Raw genomic sequence first — 23,184 nt, 5'->3', positions numbered from 1 at the left:
AACGCAGGTTCTGGGCACTGTTCCTTAGCTTATTTGTTTGCTCAAGAATGGTGTTCTACCACTTGAGCCAAACCTCAACTTCTGACTTCTTGGTTGTTAATGGAAGACAAAACTCATGGACTTGTCTGTTCAGGTTTGACTACCCAGGCTGGTTTCGGACCTTGATCCTGTCACATAGTGCCTGGCTTGATGACAGATTTTAAAATTAATTTTTAAATTATATCTTCTAATTATTTAAAATATATTAGTCATATAGTTTGAATGACTTTAGCTATTTTCATAAGTATATGTTATATACTTAGACCATATTCACCTCCTTTATTCCTGCTTTATCACTTTAAACACCACCACTTTCTTTCCCCCAGAATTTTTTTTTAAAATTCTTTTGTTGAGCTAGTTTCTATTGCATAGTGGTCTCATAGAGCTAGCCTGTAACTTCGTAGCTTATCCTTCCATGCTCAATAAATCGTTAGACTTAGAATCTGGGTCAGATTCTGGTTTTGCCTTTTTCTCTATAGCTAATTTGATTTGGGGTAAGCTTTTATTTTTATTTATTTTTTGTCAGTTGTGGGGCTTGAGCTCGGCTTGGGTACAGACCCTGAGCTTCTCTCCCTAAATTAAAGCTCCAGGACCAGCAGAAAAAAAGAGGTCTCTTATTTCCATATTTGGAGTTTGTTTCAATGTGTGTATTATTTTATATAAATATGAATAGGCACTTGGGCATCGTGCCTTTGTGTTTCTCTCCTAAGAGTATACTCTTCGGTCTCACTGTGTATCTAGAATCCTGTAGAATTCATCATATCCAAGTACATTTTGGATTAATTTCTACATATCAAAGAGAATATATAACATTTCTCTCTGAGCTTGACTTACACTTAACATGTTCTAGTTCCATCCATTTCTCTCCAAATGACGTTATTCTTTTTAATGGCTTTGTAAAATTCCATTGTGTAGAGGTGCCACATCTTTTGAATCCACTCATCTATTGTGGGGGCATCTGGCTTGTTTCTATATCTTGATGTGCTTGGAATTTTTAAAAATTTATTGTACAGAAAGGTTACAATTCTGTTAGGGGAATGCATATAATTCTTACCTTTGCTTTCCCCTAGTTTCTCCTTCTGTCCTTGCCCACACATTGCATAGTTCATTTTAATCTTTGTTCTTCACAGCATCTATTATTATTGTATTTGCTTATTTTTATTTTTTGCCGATACTAGGGCTTGAACTTGGGGCCTGAGTGATGGTCCTTGGCTTTTTCTATACAGGTGGATGCTCTGCCACTTGAATCAAAGCTCCATTTGTGGCTTTTGGGTGGTGAATTGGAGAAGAGTCTCAAAGACTTTCCTGCCAGGGGCTGGCTTTGAAATGAGATCCTAGGCTTGCAGGTGTGAGCCACACGAGCACTGGGCTGTTGTTGAGTGTTGGATGTTTATTGAAAGGTTTTAGAAAGGAGCCTTGTGCTCCTCAGGAGGCTGAGATGTGAGGAGTGCAGTTCAAAGCCATCCCAGGCAGATAAATAAGACTCTTGATATCCAGTTAGCCAACCAAAAAAAAAGCCGGAAGTACAAGTGTGGTAGAGTAACTAGCCTTGAGCAAAAAAGGTAAAAGAGGAAAAGAGCTCAGGTTGGAGCCCCAGTACCAGCCAAAAAAATAAGTTTAAAGAGACCAGATGTCCGGGTCATTTGGCTTACTGAATGCCAAATTATGTAATAGATGTATCATCTCATGAATCTGAGTATTTCATCTTTTTATAGCTCTATTTAAACTATGTATTTTATATATATATTACTTAAAAGTTCAAGTGTCGTTTTTATTCTAGGTCCGGTTTATCACTAAAATATGGCATCCTAATATTAGTTCTGTCACAGGAGCTATTTGTTTGGATATCCTGAAAGATCAATGGTAAGAGATTTTGAATTTATTTTCTTCCCTTTCTCATATGAATATCAATATCAAGATTTTAAGAACATCAAAGGTGTAATTGCCCTAAAACATACGTATATGTTACATTTTATCTTTGGCGGGCAAAAGATTTCTTTTTGTTTTGTTTTTGCTCCAGGTTAGCATTCCACCACTTGAGCCACAGCTCCACTTCTTTTTGGCTTTTTGGTAGTTTATTGTACATAAGAGTCTAATGGACTTTTTTGCTCTGGCTGGAGCAAACTGTGATCATCAGATCTTACCCCGCCCCGGATTACAGACAGGCAGGAGCCACCACTGCTTAGCTAATATTTCTTTTTTTTTTTTTGGCCAGTCCTGGGCCTTGGACTCCGGGCCTGAGCACTGTCCCTGGCTTCTTCCCGCTCAAGGCTAGCACTCCGCCACTTGAGCCACAGCGCCGCTTCTGGCCGTTTTCTGTATATGTGTTGCTGGGGAATCGAACCTAGGGCCTCGTGTATCCGAGGCAGGCACTCTTGCCACTAGGCTATATCCCCAGCCCGGCTAATATTTCTTAAAATATCTTTAAGTACATCATCAAATGTATTATAATTCAGATAGTCTCTACCTAAATGGACACTTTTAGAATAATGACTTGTGCTAGTTTTACTTTTGAAACAATACTTGTATTTGCTAGGCAACATGGCTCATACATATAAACCTTGTGGCGCATGAGACTGAGGATAGCAGTTCACAGAGTGTCAGCCTGAGCAGAAAAATCTGAGACAGTGTGTCCTGTCGTCCCGTCCCGCCCCGCCCCCCCTCTACCCCCATGGCTCAGAGACTGGGCATTGTCCCTGAGCTTTTTTGCTCAAGGTTAGTGCTGTACCATTTTAGCCACACCTCTACTTTGGGAGCTGGCTTGGAACTGTGATCCTCAGATCTCAGCCTACTGAGTAGCTAGGATTACAGGTGTGAGTCTCCAGAGCCCTCGCTTGGTTTTATCTTTTAATAAGGTTCTTATTCTGTAACCCCCAAAGTTCAAATCCTAGTTCTCCCACTTGTTGAGCTCTGCAGTCAAGCGCAAATTAGCTAAATTCTTTGTTTCCCTATCTGAAAATGAACTGTCTACCTATTTTACAAGCATGAGGGAATTAAGGATTTCTCTTAAGTTTCTGGCATATTCTGAAAGGGAGTAAATTTTGTGAAAAATGGAGTAGGATAAAGATAAAAACAAAAACCTGTATTAATAGGTCTAGGCTGTCTTCCTAATCTCAAAATCATCATATATTACTATGGGAATTGTTATTTGTTTGTTTTGTTTTTGTTGCCAGTCCTGGGGCGTGGACTCAGGGCCTGAGCACTGTCCCTTGCTTCTTTTTGCTCAAGGCTAGCACTCTACCTCTTGAGCCACAGCGCCACTTCTGGTTTTTTTCTATATATATGGTGCTGAGGAATCACTCTTGCCACGAGACCACATTCCCAGCCCATTATTGGAATTTTTAAATTATTGTGATACTAGAGATTGAACTAGAGATTCAACTACACACTATAGCACTTGAACCATGTGTCTAGAGCCTTTTCAAAATATATAGTTTGTTTCATGCCTATAATCCTAGCTACTCAGGAGGAGGCTGAGTTATGAGGACCAAAACGCCAGAAGTGGATTTGTCGCTCAAGAGTGTCAGCCTTGAGCCAGAAAAATCTCAGCGTACAGCACCCAGGCCAGGTTCTATGTTGAAGACCCAGTACTGGTGGAAGGGGTGGGGGGGGGGGATCCATAGGCTGAGAATGTGGTTTAGTGATAGAGTGCATGCCTAGCAATGTCATTGCAGCTTCTTATACAAAAGCTCCTGTGCTGTTAGTTTTTCTTTTTTCCTGGTTTTTGTACCTTTTCTACAAGTCTGTTTAAAAATCTAACCAGCAGGTTTACTGTTATCACTTGATCCAGACTGTATTACCTTTTGTCTCGATAGCCAGTCACTGCCCTATTTATGACTTGCTTTATTTAGGCTATTTTCAGCAGTAACATTTATTTTATATGAGCAGTATTGATGTACTAAAGATAGATCCCGGGCTGGGGATATGGCCTAGTGGCAAGAGTGCTTGCCTTGTATACATGAAGCCCTGGGTTCAATTCCCCAGCACCACATATATAGAAAACGGCCAGAAGGAGCGCTGTGGCTCAGTGGCAGAGTGCTAACCTTGAGCAAAAAGAAGCCAGGGACAGTGCTCAGGCCCTGAGTCCAAGGCCCAGGACTGCCCCCCCCCCCCAAAAAAAAAAAAAAAGATAGATCCCATCCTATTGACTCTCTGGGATTGTAGGCATGAGCAAACAGCATTTGGGTTCATTTTAAATGGATTTTATTTTGATGTATTTGTATCTTGTTTTCCCTTATTGTCTTCATTGTTTCCATACATTGAATGTCATATTCAAGAAATCATTCTAGCTTACATTATTGCTTCTTCCCCTGTTTTCCTTCTAGTTTCAGCTTATATAGGTTTGGACTGTTGTTCCATTTTGAATTAATTTTTATGCATGATGTAGTATCAGTGTTCAGTTTCATTGTTTTATGAGATTACCAGGTGTTTTTTTGTTTGTTTGTTTTGTGTTTTGCCAGTCCTGGGGCTTGAATTCAGGGCCTGAGCACTGCCCCTGGCTTCATTTTGCTCAGGACTAGCACTCTGCCACTTGAGCCACAGCGCCACTTCTGGCTTTTTCTATATATGTGGTGCTGAGGAGTCAAACCCAGGGCTTCATGTATATGAGGCGAGCACTTTACCACTAGGCCATATTTCCCAGCCTGAGATTACCAGTTTTTAACTAAAATGTTTACTGCTTTGATGAGATTTAGAATGTATAGAACTTTAGTGATTAATGGAGATGAGAATTTCATAGACCTGGCTGGCTTTGATTCGTGATCCTCAGATCTCGTATTCCTGAGTAGCATTACAGGTACAATGCTGAGTACAGCATTACAGGCCACTAGCCACCTGGCCTATATGTTTTTTTTTGTTTTTTTTTTTTTTACTATAAGTTAAAATAATTGCTGAGTATAATTTAGTTGATTTTTGGTGCTGTTACTGGGATTTAAACTCAGGGAGGGCCTGGGCACTGTCCCTTATATTTCTTCATGAAGGCTGGTGGTCTACCACTTGAGCCACACTTTTGTGATTAGAGATAAGATTCTCATGAACTTTCCTTCCATGGACTGGCTTTGAACCTTGATCCTCAGATCTCAGCCTACTGAGTAGGATTATAGGTATGAGCCACCAGTGCCCAGTAGACTTGTTATTTTATTTTATTTTTTTTGGCCAGTCCTGGGCCTTGGACTCAGGGCCTGAGCACTGTCCCTGGCTTCTTCCCGCTCAAGGCTAGCACTCTGCCACTTGAGCCACAGCGCCGCTTCTGGCCGTTTTCTGTATATGTGGTGCTGGGGAATCGAACCTAGGGCCTCGTGCATCCGAGGCAGGCAATCTTGCCACTAGGCTATATCCCCAGCCCGACTTGTTATTTTTTAATGCTCATATATTGGTTTATTCATTATGTTGTAAAACAATTTGGGAGACCAGTACTGGGGTTTTAAATCATTACTAGACAGTTGCTCTACCATCTGAGCCATGCCATCTAGCCATTCCTTTATTTTGCAAAAATGAGAACCCATTCTTGGTGTATAGGCACTATTTGTAGAGATTAACGATAATGACAAGAAAGTTAATAGCAATAATATGGGGAAAAAGTGCCATTCATAGGATAGGATGATTTGAATTATTTATGAAATGACTTTCTTTTTCTTTTAAAAAATTGTTGTTGGGCTAAGAGTATGGCCTCTTGGTAGAGTGCTTGCCTTGCATACTTGAAATCCTGAGTTCCATTCCTCAACACCACATATATAGAAAAAGCCAGAAGTGGCGCTGTGGCTCAAGTGGTAGAGTGCTAGCCTTGAGCAAAAAGAAGCCAGGGACAGTGCTCAGACCCTGAGTTCAAGCCCTAGGACTGCCCCGCCTCAAAAAAAAATTTATATAAATGGGATATACAGAAGAGTTACAGTTACATATGTCAGGTAATGATTACATTTCTTTTTGGAAGATTAAATTAAAAATATATATATAATTGTTAGTAAGGTGTTGTCAAAAAGGGATTACCATTTAAAAGACTTAATTTATAAAAACAAAAAAGTTAAATATAAATATGTATCTTAGTTACATAACTAAAAACCTTATCTCTAGTAGGTAGTTATGCATCACTGTTTGTGTGTCATCTTAAAGGATAATTTCCTCTTTGAAATGCAGGGCAGCCGCGATGACTCTCCGCACTGTATTACTATCATTACAAGCACTGCTGGCAGCTGCAGAGCCGGATGATCCACAAGACGCTGTCGTAGCAAATCAGGTCAGACGATTGCTTGCAAAAGACTTCTCATGGGGGCTGGGAATGTGGGTTGTGGTAGAGCGCTTGCCTAGCATGCAGGAAGCCCTGGGCTCCACTCCTCAGTACATACAAACAGAAAAGGCTGGAAGTGGCACTGTGGCTCAAGTGGTAGAGTGCTAACCTTGAGCAACAGAAGCCCAGGGACAGTGCTCAGGCCCTGAGTTCGAGCCCCAGGACTGCCACCAAGAAATTTGTAATCCTGCTCAGGAGTCTGAGATCTGAGGATCACCAATCAAAGCCAGCTGGGGCAGGAAAGTCTGTGAAACTCTCATCTCCATTAATCACTATACATTCTAAATTTCATCAAAGCAGTAAATATTTTAGTTAAAAACCAAGAGTTCCCTCTTTTTAGTAAGATTATTTTATTTTGTCAGAAGTAATAGTGCTTGAACACAGGGAGGGTCTGAGCACTGTCACTGAGCTTTTCTGCTCAAAGCTACTGCTATACCAGTTTGAGCCACAGCTCCACTTGCAGTGTTCTGTAGGTGTTTAATTGGAGATAAGAGTCTCATGGGGTTTCCTGCCAGGTCTGCCTTTGAACCACAAACCTCACTCACTCAGATCTCAGCCTCCCGAGTAGCTAGATTACAGGCATGAGCCACTGGCAGCAAACTTGTGCTGTTCTTGTTGAACTAAAAGTTTTTTTCCTCTTGATTTCTGAAATAGATATCTTCAAAGTTGTTTCTTTTGAATACCTATAATTACTCTTTTACCTCTTTAAATTTATTTCTTTGGTTCTGATACTGTTTGCCTTAGGTTCAATTCCTCAGCACCACATATATAGAAAGGGCCAGGAGTGGCGCTGTGGCTCAAGTGGTAGAGTGCTAGTCTTGAGCCAAAAGAAGCCAGAGACAGTGCTCAGGCCCTGAGTTCAAGCCCCAGGACTGGCACAAAAAAAAAAAAAGAGTGTGCAGTAATACAGCTCTTAGAAAACAGCAGAATCTAGTTATATTCTAACTTGAGCTGTTAAGACGTGGATATTGCCACAATTGGTCATATTTATGGTGTAATGGCCCTCTTGTGAGCCACTAGAGTTCAGTGTTTATTACTTTATATTTTATATATTATTGTATTTTCTCAGTCATGGGACTTGGACTTAGGGCGTGGCAGTGTCCCAAGCTCTTGCTCAAGCAAATTGGAGATTGAGTCTTACAGACTTTACTTCCCTGGTGGGCTTTGAACTGCCATCCTCAGATAGCAGCCTCCTCCTATTAATAGCTAGCTAGCATTATAGGTGTGAGCCACTGGCACCCAGCTGGAATATATCTTTTTCTTTCCTTTAAAAAAAAAAAAAAAGCCAGTCCTGGGGCTTGAACTCAGGGTCTGGGCACTCACTGTTCCTGAGCCTCTTTGTGCTCAAGGCTAGTGACTGCTCTACCACTTGAGCCACAGAGCTACTTTGAGCTTTTTCTGAGTAGTTTGGAGGTAAGAGTCTAATGGACTTTTCTGCCTGGGCTGGCTTTGAACCACGTTCCTCATGTCTTGGCATGCTGAGTAGCTAGGATTATAGGCATGAGCCACTTGTGCCTAGATTGGAATATATCCTGATACATTACTTGTTTTGGCTTAGAGATTCAAATAGATTAATTTGTTGTTCTCTGTTATCACAACAAAAGTCCCAAATGACATACTTTAATGCTACACTGGGAAGTAAATTCTATTTCATTCTTTTTTTTGACATGTGAGGGTGCTGCATATTGAACCCAGGGCCCTGGTGCTTCAAGGCATGTAGTGTCTCTGAGCTGCACCTTCAGCCCAAATGAATCACACCTTAGATGTGAATTTACTTTATTTGGTTAAGCAGCCTTATTAGACAATTATATATTGGCCTACTATATTGAGTATTACAATTGCATTATCATGTCAATTTTTCCCCCTTCCATACAGTACAAACAGAATCCCGAAATGTTCAAACAAACGGCTCGGCTTTGGGCACATGTGTATGCTGGTGCACCAGTTTCTAGTCCAGAATACACCAAAAAAATAGAAAACTTATGTGCTATGGGCTTTGATAGGGTAAGTACACATGGAATATTTTGTTACTGCAAGTCTTTGGCTCACTTAAGTGCTCTAGTTCGGGGAAACAAATGTTATTGTAGTTATATTAGTGACTGTTTCTTCTTGTTGAATCCAGTTACTGATTTTTTCCTTTTATTCACTTAAAATACAAAGGCGGCTGTGTTCTTGTGAAAGATAAAGTAGGTAATTTAGTATTTTAAACTGTTTCCTCCAGATTTGATTTTTTTTCTCCTCTTTGCAGAATGCAGTAATAGTGGCCTTGTCTTCAAAATCATGGGATGTAGAGACTGCAACAGAATTGCTTCTGAGTAACTGAAGCGTAGAGCGCTGCTCATAGTCAAGTTTGCCTCTTGAGGAGCACCAACATCTGTTATTTTTAGGGTTCTGCATAAATTTCTTTTAAACTGGCATTCTTGCCTAATGATGTTACCTAGGCACCATTGGAGACTGAAAAAAACAAATTCCCTGCTCTGTAAATAAAGCTAATTAAACGTCTGTGTAAATTTAAAAGGGGACATACTTTAATTTTTTTTCTTGATAGTGTAAACAATCTGAGCTAAGCTAAAACCATGGAGAAAACATGCTACTTTAGTGTTTAGCAGTGTAACAAGACTAGCAAGAGTTTGCTTCTGGGTTTTGTTGAATAATTAAGATAATACTTTGAGTGTGTCCAGGCCATTCAAATTGTTGGTGTTGCATCACAGCTACCTTAACTGTTCTTCACATGGATCCTCTGTGCCTGTGAATTAATTGCATGCTTGTACTTGACTTATTAGGAGGGGAGCTGAAAAGACCACCATTTGTAAGCATTAGGAAATGTGTAATAGGAGATTACTCCAGAATCGAAGTTGGTGACCTATTCAGAGCCATTTGTCCCTGAGAACAGATTAGGAAACTGAATCTGTTTTCCCTGTTACTGTGCACAGCTAACATTTTAATGGGAAATTTCTCTGCATTTGTTGGGGAAATGTGCTAGGATATTAGGGTGAGGGGGGCAAAGGCCATTGCTCCATTTTTAGGTTGTAGGTTTGGAATGTTTTACCAAAATTCTTTCACACACACTTAAGTTATCCTATGTAAATGTAATAATGTAAAAAGGGAGCCTCCAATTTTATTACTCTTTAAAACAGTAAATACTTGCTGTTGTACTCCCAGATTTAATGAAAGACCCAACTCAGTTTTTCAATGAATTTCACATAATTTTTAAATTGGTGAGATTTTTCTTTGAGAACTTGAAATGATGCAATCAATGTTCGGTAATTTATAGCCTAAGTTTAGGCCATTATAGAGATTGCTTTATTAGATATTTTCAAAGTCACTGTTGATTGCACTTAACCCATGTTAACATGAAAGCTGTGTTGGTGTTTTACTGTACATATTCAAATGCACATAGGAATAGAAGTGTGTTATAAATCTAGCTTTCTTTATGATGTTTCTGATAGGAGAATCAAAACTTCCTTCTCTACTTGTACATAGTCAGACTTTCTATTCATATTGTTATCTTTCATTCTAAGTTCAGTTTTGAACATTATTAGTTTTGCAAGCTCAACCACAATTTGACCATTTTATGAAGCTTGAAGTGGATTTATGCAGGCAATTTGATACAGAGTAATGTAATTCTTATTAAACTTTCAGGACCAATGCAAAATAACAAAAATGTAATGGAATCCAACTGAATTATAGAAAGGTTGTGTATTGACAGTCATAAAAGGTTTGCTTTCTTAAGTGTTATTTATCTTAAGCTATAATCCGGAAGTGTTTGGAAGATAATTTTTGAATCTATTAAGTCAACATGACTTCTTTTGACTTTTGAATAATCTTGGTACTACAAGCAATAAAAGAACCATTATTAAACATTTGTAATGTTTAAAAATGTGAAGGTTCTTCCAAAAACTTGTAAGGCTTTCCTAATTAATAGTAAACTCTTACAGTTTATGAACATTAATGTATAGTAGACACAAGTTGCTGTTCTCTTCCCCCAAATTCGCTTAAGCATAAATATCCTCATACAGTCACATTGTTTTATTGCTGTAGTTTAGTTATGTTTTAAAGATGCCAAAGGAAACAAGATTTTTCTTTTATTTATTTGAAATAGCTAAATCCTTATACTTTTCTTTATATTTTGAGAGTGTGGGATGTATGAAAACGACAGTTTTCTTCTATTATTGGTTAGAATAATTTTTTTAAATGGAAGGGTGACTTTTAAACATCAGTTATGTTTGGGTCTAAACCAATGTCAATCACATATATCCAGTTTGTTGTTTGCCCATATTTTCAGGGTATATTTAAGGAGAGAAAAAATTCAGAGGACACTAAAGTCAAGCATCGCATGCTTTGTTCTTGGAGGCAGCTGTACCTTGCTTTGATTTTTTTTGCACACTTTTGCCCATGTTGGCCACATACTTTATCTACTCATCTGACTCCATTTCAACACCCCAATGCCCAGGAAACTGGAAATAATACGCAGTTTAACAGGATTATAATGGATTCTTGGCCTGGTGCTGAGACTGGTGATTTAAGCACTTGTGGTACAATGGCAGAAAGATAAGTAGGTAATTCAAGGCCAGACCCTTTCAACCCTCCTCACTATCCCCAACTTAAAAAAAAAAGTCCTCATTTTTATATAATGTGATCTAGCTTCCCAGTAAGTAGCTCACCCACTGTCCTTCTGCTCCTTTGGCTTTTACTTCTGTACTGGTGGACTTAATTTGCCAAACAAAGATCCGAGGCAGTTGCTTTTTCTGCTAGTATTAAATGCACTTATGGAAGGACACCCTGAGTGAAATTGTTTCTTACAACTTTCTGTTTGGAAATTTCAGTTTTAACAGCCTTCAAAAATAAGATGTGAAGTTGCGCTTAGGGCAGGTAGGCCTGTTAATCGGTTATCTTCCAGTAGGCTGTTATTACAATCAAGCCTGTGTCCTGTTTCTGTGCCTGAGTGTTAAAAGAAGTAGTTTACAGTATGTCTTTTCAGGTTAAAGAATGTTTGTAATCCAAATAAATACACAGTAGCACATAAGTATCTGAGGAAGCTTGGTACTAAATTTAGATGCTCTGAGTTAGCTCTCCAAAATGTTCAGAACTTTGGTTTACTTTAATACATAACACCTTCAAGGAAGTGAATCATTGGGGAGAGTAATCTATGAAATAAGAGGACAGATTTTTTTCATGAAAATTTCACATTTATGATTGTTGATAGCACTTAAAACTATGCAAAATAATTATTTTAAAGGAAGAATTGGCAGTTCACAGATTTTGCTTATTTATGCACTACAGAATGCGGCTTATTGCTGCTTGGGCTGCTTAGTAAGTTTGCCAGTGTGAAAAACAGATACTGTCAATAAGGTTATGCCTGATAGGAGCTTTTAAAGGTGTAGTTAGAGGTGTTTTCGCAGTTTTTAAACATAGCAACACAGCACCTAAGAATATCCATTTGCTTCAGGAATGGAATCTGGTTCTAGGCAGAGGAGAGCTCTACATTCCTCATACATAGGTGCGTACTGTTTAGATATAAAAAAGGAAGAAGTCTGAACTTATTTTGTGGACTTTGACAAATTGATGTTTTATCACTTTTTCTAGTTTGAGTGAATTTGAATTCCAAGTTTTGGTACCAGTTTATAAAGTAAATCTTTACTACCAGCCAGAAAGGAACTTGAAGTATTTATTGATAGTCTTTCTCGAGTGTGACTTGACTTCAGCCTGTCCAAATTATGTCACACTTTTTGTTTGCACTGCTGCAATATAGCTTAACAGTCTTGTGGCACAGGGGAGGGGAGTGCTGGTACTTCCCTTCCCCCTGGTGGTTCTGTTAGTGCTTTATTGGATTGGTCTAACCTCAAATGCAATCACCTAAACGGAAGTTGTGAATGTGCCACCTTTTTGCTTGGTTATTTCAACCATGCTGCTATATGTAATCAGGTGTGGCACAGTTTGGTTTAGTTCTGAGGGTGAGCGGCTCTAGAGTCATTTGCACTGTGCTGTAACCAGATTCTGCTTGCTGTTACCTTCTTTTTACAGGCATCATAATAAAAGCTAGACTATTTCTTTGGGGGAAAAGAGACTTATTTAATGTAAAGACTTTTCCAATAGAAAATGAAAAACTATTGAAAATATCTATTTTTTAGCTTTCAGCAATTGTGATGGTGCTTTGTAGTGGTGTCTGCTGGAAGTCTACTGCCATTGTAGGGATTCTCATTAACCTCACAGAGAAAGAACCTTGCTCGTCAGCTGCTCTAGATCTCTAAAAATCGTCAGTGGTGGTAAATTCTGTAGGAGGGTTTATTCTGAGCCATTCACTTCCTGTAAGGGGAAAATGGGTGGGTTACCAAAATACCATTGAAGTAGGGTGGGCTGTGGGTGGAGGGTTGGGAATTTGTCTTGAGAAATAAAAACTACAAAACACTTTTGTACACAACTGATTTTTAAAAAAAAAATAAACACATTTTTAAAGATGTTGAATTTTTCCCCCTTATTGGGAATTCTTAAAAATAAATGCATGCATGTTTTCCCCTGAAAATGATTCATATCTTATTTCTGGCTACTTATCTCCACAGACAGCAAATTTCAACAGGAAGCTCAAGGTAGATAAATACTGGTGCCACATAGGATAAATGCTATAAATTCTATCAGTATCAGGTTTATGAGCTGAAATCTCTTCTAAGTAGAGCATCCCTTGGTTAATAATCCAAGTGTTAAAGAAATGCTGGAGCCATGCTGTGCTGTTTCCACACATAAACCCTAGCTCACAAGTGTTCTCGGGAGGTTTTCCGCTGGGTCAAGAGAACTGTGTTATTTCAGTGTGCCCAGTTTTTTCACTTGAGGTTACAGAGGCCAAACTAATGACTCAAAATATTTGCCCAGTACTTTGAGCATATTGATGATCAAATGAAGTGGGAGCCAGGCATTTATTAGCTTCCAGTAGTGGCTGATGCTTGCAATCCTAGTTAAGGAGCCTGGGACCTGCAGGATTGAGTTGCAAGGCAAGGCTGGGCAGAGGGGGGAAGTCTTGAGACTTGGCCTCTGCGCTAGCACCAAGCCTGTAATTCGAGTTGCCTATGAGGGTGGGCCTGGCCCATTACTGTTATAAGTTGGCTAAAATGCCATCTAGTTTAATAACCTACCATCTATGTACAGCATGAGCACAGTGCTTGGGTGCAGTGGTAGTGGTGTGTACTTGCTATTGCCAGCAAGTGTGCATTAGCAATAGGACAACAATCTAGTCTACCTTGAGGGGGAAAATGGGATTGGAAGCTAATGGTTCCCCTACCCTCACCATTTTTCCCCCCTCTAAATGTTTAAAATAATGGGGACACTTTTACTAGATTTCTGTTCCATGAATTACACACTTCTTGATTTGGTTCTCACCTCCAAGGATTAGCTCCACTCAGTAATGGGTTTTTAGATTGCAAGCACAGAACCAGTGAAGAAACAAGTGGCTTTGGTGAAGTTTATCTAGTTTGGAGATTCCCACTCAGTGAAGCAAAACTGCTGTAGGACTGAGTGAACACCAGAAACAGGGATAATGTAGACTAGCTAAAAGCGGCAATTCCCAAATTAATTTCAGTGGAAATAGGCCATCTGTAGTAAAAGATGAAGGCTGAACCCATTGAGAATAGGTTACTAACAAGTGCGTGGGGAGAGGGTAGTACAGTGAAAATAAAATGCCTTTTAGACTAGTTAAGCTGATGGTGCTCATAACTGATCCTATTTAGGAGACATAAGATATGAGAATCCCAATTCAAAGCCAGTTCTGGCCAAAAATAATGATCACCAGACAAAAGCCAGTGAAAGTGCTGAACTTGAGGAGGTTCTTCAGCAAATGAAAAATGAAGTGATTTTAATTCTCAACTGCAGATGAGGAAATGATAGTATGGAAACTGCCATCTCTGACCATGATTCTGGGGAGACACTGAAAAGTGGCGCTTTGCCTGTGTAATTGTGAAAATGGCTTACAGCCAAGAATTTAGAAAAGGTGTGTAAACAGATTTTCAAAGCTGCACCTAGGGGCTGAGAATATGGCCTAGTGGTAAAGTGCTTGTCCCCTGGGTTCAATTCCTTGCACCACATATATAGAAAAAACCGGAAGTGGCGCTGTAGCTCTAGTGGCAGAGTGCTAGCCTTGAGAGAGAGAGAGAGAAAAAAAAAGCCATGGACAGTGCTCAGGCCGAGTTCAAGCCCCAGGACTGGCAAAAACAAAGCTGCACCTAGGTTTTATTAATGAAGCTGTATGAGCTTCATTAGAAACTACATTAGAAATTAAGCAGTTATTTTACAGCCAGAGGCCGGGGCTCATTTTCGCCTGATCTTGGAAGGTAAGCAGGATGAAGCCTGATTAGCACTTGGAAGGGAGAAGTTCAACAATATAGTGAACACATGACAACGTTTACACCAGCTCACTACAGTTCAGTGGTACCTCATGTCTACAAAGACTGATTCCAAGAAAAGAAATGTCTTAAAAAATAAACACTGCTGGTGGCTCACAACTGTAATTAATCCTAGGAACCCAGTATGATGCTGCCCAGAAGTCTGCGACTCTTACCTCCAGTTAACCACCAAAAACCAACAAGTAGAGCAGTGGCTCACGTCTTGAGCAGAAAAGCTCAGGAGACAGTTTCCAGGTCGTGAGTTCAAACCCGAGGAAAGGGAAAAGGTAAAAAGCACTAAAACCTCGGGAAATTATGCAAATTTACAGAAGCTGCTATCCACTTAAGATGGGAAAGGAATTTGAGGAATATAGCCAGTTGGTTAAATGTTTTCACCAGAACATGTGAAAACTTTCCCAAGTTCACAAGTCTCAATGAATTCAAGACCAGGGCCAAAGAAGCTTCTGTGTGTCTAATGGTTCTCCAATTTGCACACAAGCTGATTTGACATCACCACCTCTTTGAATCTTGCTACAAATACTCCTGTACATCTGAGTACCACTCAATCGAGGTACTGAATAAGACCTCAAGCAACTGCACTAAATCGACGAACAGAATGTGTCAACCTGATGTACTGTGTGGCATCGTTGATATGGAACACTGGAAGGCAACTCCTGTAGCTACTGGCTATGCATACAATACATGGGAACTGGCAATCACTAATACGTGCATCAGATTTCACAGCTCACAAAGCAGGATTTGTCATAGTTATCTCTAAGGTGGTAATTTGAACTCCCGGATCAAAAGTGCTGAAATGCTAAGTTTATTTGAAAGTATATAAAAGTGTTGGGTATGTAATTTTAGTAACAGCCACCCGGTTTTAATAAGAATATATACAATTTGGGTGGACAAAACCTCATTAGAATATCCTTTTCTAGGTATCTCAAGACTACTTTTAGCAAAAATGATCTTTGTGAATGTTCAATTTTAGTACCAAACATAGTTGGCATTGGAAATTTAGCCTTTTCAAATCAAATTATGATTAATGATTAATAAACTTTTCAATTTCATCTTTTATGTATACTTTTAAGAAATATAGTAATATCCCTACTCCCCAATGAAGGACTAGAGAGAAGCTCAGCAGCAAATATTCACCAAATTCTGGGTTATGGATAAGATGGGGGGAAAAGAGCTCAAATGGAACAAAGCACTTATGAGCAATGTACCAACCTAGGTTTGATTTTTGAAAAGGAACAGGAGATGATCAGTCAAGCCTCACAAAGAAAAAAGGTGCAAATGATCCAAGAAGTACCTCAGACATGGACATAAATTATGATTTAAAGACACACCAGCTCAATGAAATCCATTAAACTCATAATTTAGAAAATTGGGTAGGAAACAAGATTATCAACAGAATTCCATATATCAGACATTATACTGTACTAAACACATCAAGAATTGATTCTCAGGGCCTGGCCTAGTGGTAGAGTGCTTGCCTGGCATACATGAAGCCCTGGGTTCAATAGATAAGGCCAGAAGTGGCGCTGTGGCTCAAGTGGCAGAGTGCTAGCCTTGAGCAAAAAGAAGCCAGGGACAGTGCTCAGGCCCTGAGTTCAAGGCCCAGGACTGGCGGGGGGGGGGGGGGGGGGGAAGCAAACACGAATGATTTTCAGCACTGCAAATGAAAACAAACCAAAAAGGCAGTGTCTTCTAAAAGGCAATGGAATAGTTGAAAAAATTCATCTAAAATTTTATTGTCACATTATTAATATGGAATAACACTCCCCACATTCTGCATTCAAAACATTGAAAAATTGCAGTGTGTTCCATTACAGGCACTGTAATCCTAGCTACTCAAGAGGCTGAGATCTGAGGACTCAGGTTTGAAGCCAGCTGAGGAAGCAAAACTTCAGTTAACCAGCAACATTAAGTGCTAGATTTGAGCAAAAACAGCACGTGAGTACAAACCACCAGCATCACAAGGATAAGCAGATCTCCAAAACATTCATGCTCAAAGAAGTGGCATGAAATTTTCAAATGCAGGAAAAGAACATTCAGTTCAGAATTTTGTGCCCAGTGAGAAAACTGTCAAAGATAAAATAGACATTCTCAAAGCAAACAAAATTTAAGCCCTAGCACTGAAAAACCTGACTGGAATGGCATAATGGTTTTACGTGACCTACAGAGGACTTCCTCCTCTCTCACACCTAACACCAATCTCTAGTTTCTAGTCATATTTATCAAATTACTAATACAAAATAATGGCCAGAAAAAACTTTGTACATCTTCAGTAAAGGCACTGCTGCCCCTCAAAATACTGTCAGTCTAAAACTGGCTGAGCCCACAGTCTGGAGAGATAAACTTACTTAAGGTAAAGTGTGAAACTGAGCAGGGTAAGTCTCACCTTTCACTTTGGTTCCTAGAATTTTAGATACATTTATGTGATCTCTTAATGCTGTCAACTATTATGAAACTAATACATACATGACCATTGTGATAAAATATGAATGTGCAACTTTTACTTCACGTTAAAGAACATGCCTTAGTTTTCCACATATACATCAGAATTGAAGGCATTGTTTTCATTCTGTCACTATAAGCCAGATCAGAGTATGCAGATTTAAGTTGGCATTTGATTTCTTCTTAGATATATGGCTCCGGAAACTAAACAGACAATATACAAAGATATCTTACCGGCTTTTGATGTTTCAGGAGGGTATGTGAATATTCAGGGCTCCACACTTCTATACAATGCTGCATTTCTTGGTTTTATTCAAAACAGTGCATAATTTTTAGCATCTTATGGTAAAATTTTACACTTGTCATTTACACAAATTACAAGGTTCTGCTTCAAGTCTTTAAAAAATTCTAAAAATTCAGCCCATGTGCAGCACAAGAATATGCAAAACTACTTTACATTATACACACTTTATCAAAGGAGATACAAAATTCTGGCTTGTAGTTTTAGACAAATACAAGAAGCTTTAAACTAGACAGAAAGGGTTAACATTATTCTCAAATATAAGTCTGCACTTTTGTGTTGTTTTCTCTGAGGTGAATACCAGATTCCTAAGAGATTTTACACATTCCTTCCCAAGGGCAAATAGACAAGCTCCCTACCAATCCCTTCACCATTCACTTTACTCTCCTTGATCACAGTACAAGACACTTGTGTCACTTAACAAAGCAGAAATAGGCCCTTTATATACCTACAAGGAACAACACATCCTTTTAGGTAACTTCCCCTGCCAAAAATCTAAAAAACCAGACTGACCATTTTGACCAGACTGTTCCATTTTGTTTGGTGTGACTGGTATCTTGGAAGCCTTTTTTTCTCTGTTGTCTGGCATCATAGTACACTATGTCTTGACAACCAATACATTTTTTTTGTTGGTGACAAACTAGAGGGCCTAAGAAATCTAGCCTGTAGACTGATGCTGCAACAATTTATCTCTGCATAGATTATGCTTTTCATCCATATTGGAGACAGTATCTTATTTTTTTAAGGGTTATGAAAAGACAGAAGAGGCTTTAATTTGCCCTTTTAAAAGATACTGTTTTCTATCATTGGTATTATTTCCTAAACTTATTTCTAATGAAACATGGATATCTATTACTTAAAGTACCCATCTTTCCAGTCCGTTCACACTCAACTCTTGATTATCTAAGTGACACTGAGATATTTCCTTGGCCCCACACAAGGTAAGGAAACATTTTGCCAGAGGTTTGGAAGGAGACTAGAGGACAGTAGTGGTAGGATATAATTCTGAACATGAGAAAGGACGAGTTTCAAGTTCCTCCTGAATCGACTCGGCAGGTGCCATGATTACTTTGTAAATTAATTTAAAAAATGAACAATTTTGGCCAGGGCCTCATGGCTCATGCCTGTCTGCAATCCTAGCTACTCAGGAGGCTGAGATCTGAGGAGTACAGTTCGAAGACAGCCTAGACTGGCAAAGTCCATGAGACTCTCATCTCCAGTAAACCACCAGAAAACCAAAAGGGGTGATATGGCTCAAAGTGGTACAGCAGTAGCCTTGAGTAAAAAAGCCCAGGGACAGTGCCCAGGGCATGAGTACAAGTCCTACAAGCTACTCAACAATAACAAAAAAGTCTCTCAAGTCCAGTCACTATTTCAGATATAGATAATGTAGAGTTGGTTGTAATCATGTTCCTTAAGTTTATGATTTCAGCCCTTTCACAATAAAAACCGACAAAGCATAATATGATAAAAAGATTAAAGACTGCCATATAACATCTAGAAGCATTTATTTTATGCCAAAAAAAACCTTAAATATGATTAGGTGTACACAAAAAGTGCACACGTTACCTATGCTGAACAATGGCAAGGAACATACTATATGGATTCAATAGCTGTGTATAGCAGGTAAAACTGAGCCCAGACCAAAGCAGAAACGGTCACTCCCTTCCCACCAATGCAGCTGAAGCCTGACAGCAATCCTGACCACCCCGACGTCCTTACCAAGCTGCCAGCGTCCAACTATGGAAAAGAAAAAAACTCTTTCTTTTTTACATCAACAATAAAAATCTCGTGGCAAACATTATAAAACCAAATGCTGAGCAGTCTTTACTCCTTTAAACTTCCAAATATTCCAACATACAGGAGTAAAAACCACTTTAAAGTGATAGGCTTTATGAAACAATATGTACATTTATTGCAAATTATATTAAACTAAAATGGAGGGGAAATCAAAATATGAACTGTTTGCTACTTGCAAATCAATAATAATTTTAATTTCTCACTCTGATAAAAATCAGAAAGCAACATTTATAAAATTGCCACAACATCACTTTTCATATCAGGGAACTGAAATCTGTACATCTCATTTTTGCAGAAAAGTAGACAGGCAGAAAGAATCATACATAAAATTTTCCAAAAAGGAAAACAAAACAAATATGTAATGTAATCTTTTTTTCTTCTAAAAAATTAATTCAGTAGACTTCAATTTTTTCTTGGGTAACATGGGAAATCTTGGCTCTATAATGAATATTTGCTGTCAGTGTAAAGACATCTTGTTATGCTTTAAAATAAAAAAATGCAGCATGGAAATTAATGGTGTATTATGCATTTAAACTCCAGATATGCAGGAACTGGAACAAAGTGTTAAGCAATTTGCTTAATTATTGACTTTTCATAGGAAAAGTCTGGGGAAGGGGGAACAGAGTTGCTTTAGCTTCTCTCTTTCAAGTTTCTGCTGTACATTTTCCATCAAAGGACTCTGGTCATGTAAAAAGCAAGTCAGTTTCAGTTTTCAAGGCAGAAAGTGTGTTTTGAAGTGAACTTCGTTTTCTGCTCAGGGACATTTTTGAATCCATGTTTTTGCAGAAGCTGGAACAACCTGCTTCTGTTTGGCCTTCATTCTCTCCCTTTGCAAATTTGTTTTTCTTTTTACCTTGAGAACAGAAGAATGCATAAGTTAGAAAAGATAAAAACGACATGAGCCGCGTGCCGGTGACTGACACCTGTAATCCTAGCTACTCGGGAGGCTGAGATATCACAATCTTAGTTTGGAGCCAGTCTGGGCAGGAAAATCCAATGAGACATTTAGCTCACTTCTCGGAAAATGCTGGAAGTGGTGCTATGGCTCCCGTAGTAAAGGGCTAGAGCCTTGAAAACAAAAAAGCTCAGAGACAACACCCAGGCCTTAAGTTCAAGCCCCAGAACTGGAAAACAACAAAAATGAGTACAGGCCAAAGCAAATGTTCGAATACCTATGTAGACTTAAAATGCCTCTCACCCCCAACCTGGGCTTTGTTTTTAAGAAATCATTCCCCAAGTTATTTCTAAACAAAACACAAATCAAGTTTTTTCCTTTCTACTATCCAATGTCCTATTTGTGTATACTGACAAAAGTTACTTGAAGTAATTTGAATTTATTTATAGGTGAAAACTATACTGTAGGAGAAATTACTGCACACCACACAAAATGAATATATAATAAGCAAAATAAGCTCTGATTCTTAAGCTGTGTAGACAAATATATTGTATCTACTAAAATCAAAATCAGACTTTTTAAAAAGCCAGGTGCCGTTGGCTTGTGCCTGTAATTCTTGCTCCTCAGGCTGTGAGGACTGATGTCTGAAATCAACTCAGGCAGAAGAGTCTGTGAGACTCTTTAACTGGCCAGCAAAGTGGTGGAAGTGTGGCTCAATTATGATAGAGTGCCAGCTTAAGCAAAAAAGCCAAACAAGGCTCTTAGCAAAAACAAAAAACAAAAATCTTAGATGTGTGAAGAGTTTAGAGAGAACAGCATCTACCCAGTGGAGGAGACTCTCATCCCTGGATGGAAGGATAAAGGCATTTCTCTTCCCACTGATGAAGGAAGAAATCACCTAAGATGTGGGGCTTGGTACTGTCTAGATTTGTTTTCTTTTGCCCTGAGAGGGGCCTATTGGTCAGCTTGGCATTGCTTAATTTAGGGCAAGTTACTAGCCCATCTGACTTATACTGCCCCACCCCACCCCCCTTTTTTTGGGCAGTACTGAGGACCAAACTCAGGGCCTTGCAGATGCTAGGCAAGCGCTCTTCCACTAAGGTAAAACTGGAACTCCACTTTTTAATTTTTTAATAGGCAAAGGGATGGAACCCAGGACACTGAATGTGCCAGGCGAGCACTGTATCATGGAGCCAATCCTGCAGAACCCGAGCCCTTTTCCTTTGTTTTATTAGATAATAGTTGGAGCTACCCTCCAATTCTTGATCTGCCTCACAGTCTCTCATGCACTTGGATTATAAGGCATATATTGCACATCAAAACTTCATTCCTGGGCTGGGATGTAGCTCAGTGGCAAAGCACTTGCTTAGCAAGTGCAACGTCCTAGGTTCAATCCCCAGTTCCAAAAAACAAAACAAAACAAAACAGAACTTCATTCCTTATTATTTTAAAAATAACTCAAAGGTACTGAGGTTTGAACACAAGCCTCACACTTGTTTTCTTTAGGTGATTTCTTCATATAGGGTCTTGCCTAGCTGGCTTAAGAGCTTGAAACTTCTCGCTCTGCTTTGCAGCATAAAGATACCTTGAGATAGGGTCTGGCTACGTGCATGGCCTATTTTCAAGATAAAAAGTATTGCTAACTTTTTGCCTGGACTGACATCTATTGCAGTCGTCATATCTCTGATAACTACATATCTGAGATTATAGGCAAATTTCACCATGATCAGAATAAAGTCATAATACTAATAAAACTGACTAAAAATACAGAAGCAGAGCTGGACTCCAGTGGTTACACCCAATAATCCTAGCTACTAAAGAAGCGGAGAACTGAGAACCAAGGTTCAAAGTCAGCCTAGGCAGCAGAATCTGTGTGACTCTTATCTCCAATGATCCACCAAAAAGTTGGCAGTGGAGCAGTGGTTCAAATGATAAGAGAGCAAGCCTGGGCAGAAACACTCAAAAAATAGTGTCCAGGCCTGAGTTCAAGCCCCAGAACCAGCATTACATCCCCACCCCAACCCCCACTCCATAATTAAGGGTAGGCAAACAGCAAATCATACATTGATTTTAAAACTAATAAAAACATGGAAGTGAATGAGACCTTTTTGCCTCAGGTGAAATGTAATAAATGGAATTAAACTTAGGATTTTCAACTGGGTGCTGGTGGCAATACATAACCTATAATGCATGTGTAATACAATAGTGCATAAATTACCTTCTGTACAAATGAATTTTGTGTTTATACTTATCTCTCCCCCCCCCAGGTATCTTCATTATGTATATGCAAATACTCTAAAATGCAAAAAAATTCAAAATCTGACATGCTTCTGGCCCCGTGCATTTCAGATGTTCAACTTCAATTTTTATGAATCAATTTCTAAAACTGTGATATTATTATATACTTATTTCTAGATATAGTATCAAATTTTGCACGTCAACTTTGTGTGTGTGTACAGGTACCAAGGTTTAAGCTCAGACTACCCCTGGGCTTTTTTATTTACAGTTGGCACTCTATCAACTTGAGCCACAGGCTCCACTTCTGGGTTTTTTAGTGGTAATTGCAGATATGTCTTACAATGGGCTGGGAATAGGATTTAGTAGTGGTAGAATGCTTGCTGAGCATACATGGAGCCCTGGGTTCAATTCCTCAGCACCATCTATATACTAAAAACCAGAAGTGGCACTGTGGCTCAAATGCTAGAGTGGCTTCAAAAACTGTGACCTTCTGATTTTAGGCTCCTGAGCAGCTCAGATTATAGGCATGCGCCACTGGTACCCAGCCATTTTAACTGCTTTTAAGAACCCAGTTCCAAGCCATCATATATATTATGTGCTGTACCCATACCAACATTTGTCTTCATTACTTTGTTTTCCCAAATAGAAATGTTATGCCGTGAAATATTAAGCCTATTCACCCTTTCCTCCAGGGTCACCACTCTCCTTTCTATGTCTATGGACTTAATTGTTCTAGGAACCGCATAAATGGTAAAGCATGTAACAGCTGTCATTTGGTTCTGGTTTATTTTACTTTGTA

At 39.1% G+C, this 23,184-nt stretch overlaps 2 protein-coding genes and 1 long non-coding RNA gene across 6 annotated transcripts in view; 1 reads left to right on the top strand and 2 right to left on the bottom strand.

Moving 5' to 3' along the window:
- Window positions 1-10,208, top strand: part of Ube2k (ubiquitin conjugating enzyme E2 K) — a 48,409-nt gene extending 38,201 nt beyond the window's left edge. For both annotated transcript variants that reach the window (XM_048364303.1, XM_048364302.1), the window contains 4 exons: window positions 1,820-1,902; window positions 6,172-6,271; window positions 8,198-8,326; window positions 8,571-10,208. In XM_048364303.1, the coding sequence (XP_048220260.1) occupies window positions 1,820-1,902; window positions 6,172-6,271; window positions 8,198-8,326; window positions 8,571-8,645 (387 nt within the window). In that variant the 3' untranslated portion in view covers window positions 8,646-10,208. The remainder of the gene's footprint in view (window positions 1-1,819; window positions 1,903-6,171; window positions 6,272-8,197; window positions 8,327-8,570) is intronic.
- Window positions 10,209-18,943: 8,735 nt separating this feature from the next.
- The window catches only part of Pds5a (PDS5 cohesin associated factor A), a 102,524-nt gene continuing 98,283 nt past the window's right edge, over window positions 18,944-23,184 (bottom strand). For all 3 annotated transcript variants that reach the window (XM_048364886.1, XM_048364887.1, XM_048364885.1), the window contains exon 33: window positions 18,944-20,105. In XM_048364886.1, coding sequence (XP_048220843.1) covers window positions 20,102-20,105 — 4 coding nt within the window. In that variant the 3' untranslated portion in view covers window positions 18,944-20,101. The remainder of the gene's footprint in view (window positions 20,106-23,184) is intronic.
- On the bottom strand, window positions 20,525-22,017 carry LOC125365034. The gene is made up of 2 exons (XR_007213614.1): window positions 21,579-22,017; window positions 20,525-21,477 (listed from the first exon to the last, which is right to left on the bottom strand). It is a non-coding gene; the product is annotated as an uncharacterized LOC125365034 (long non-coding RNA).

Source organism: Perognathus longimembris, chromosome 16 (genome assembly GCF_023159225.1).
Source record: "Perognathus longimembris pacificus isolate PPM17 chromosome 16, ASM2315922v1, whole genome shotgun sequence".
NCBI lineage: Eukaryota > Metazoa > Chordata > Mammalia > Rodentia > Heteromyidae > Perognathus > Perognathus longimembris.
This window is presented reverse-complemented; position numbering and strand designations above follow the sequence as displayed.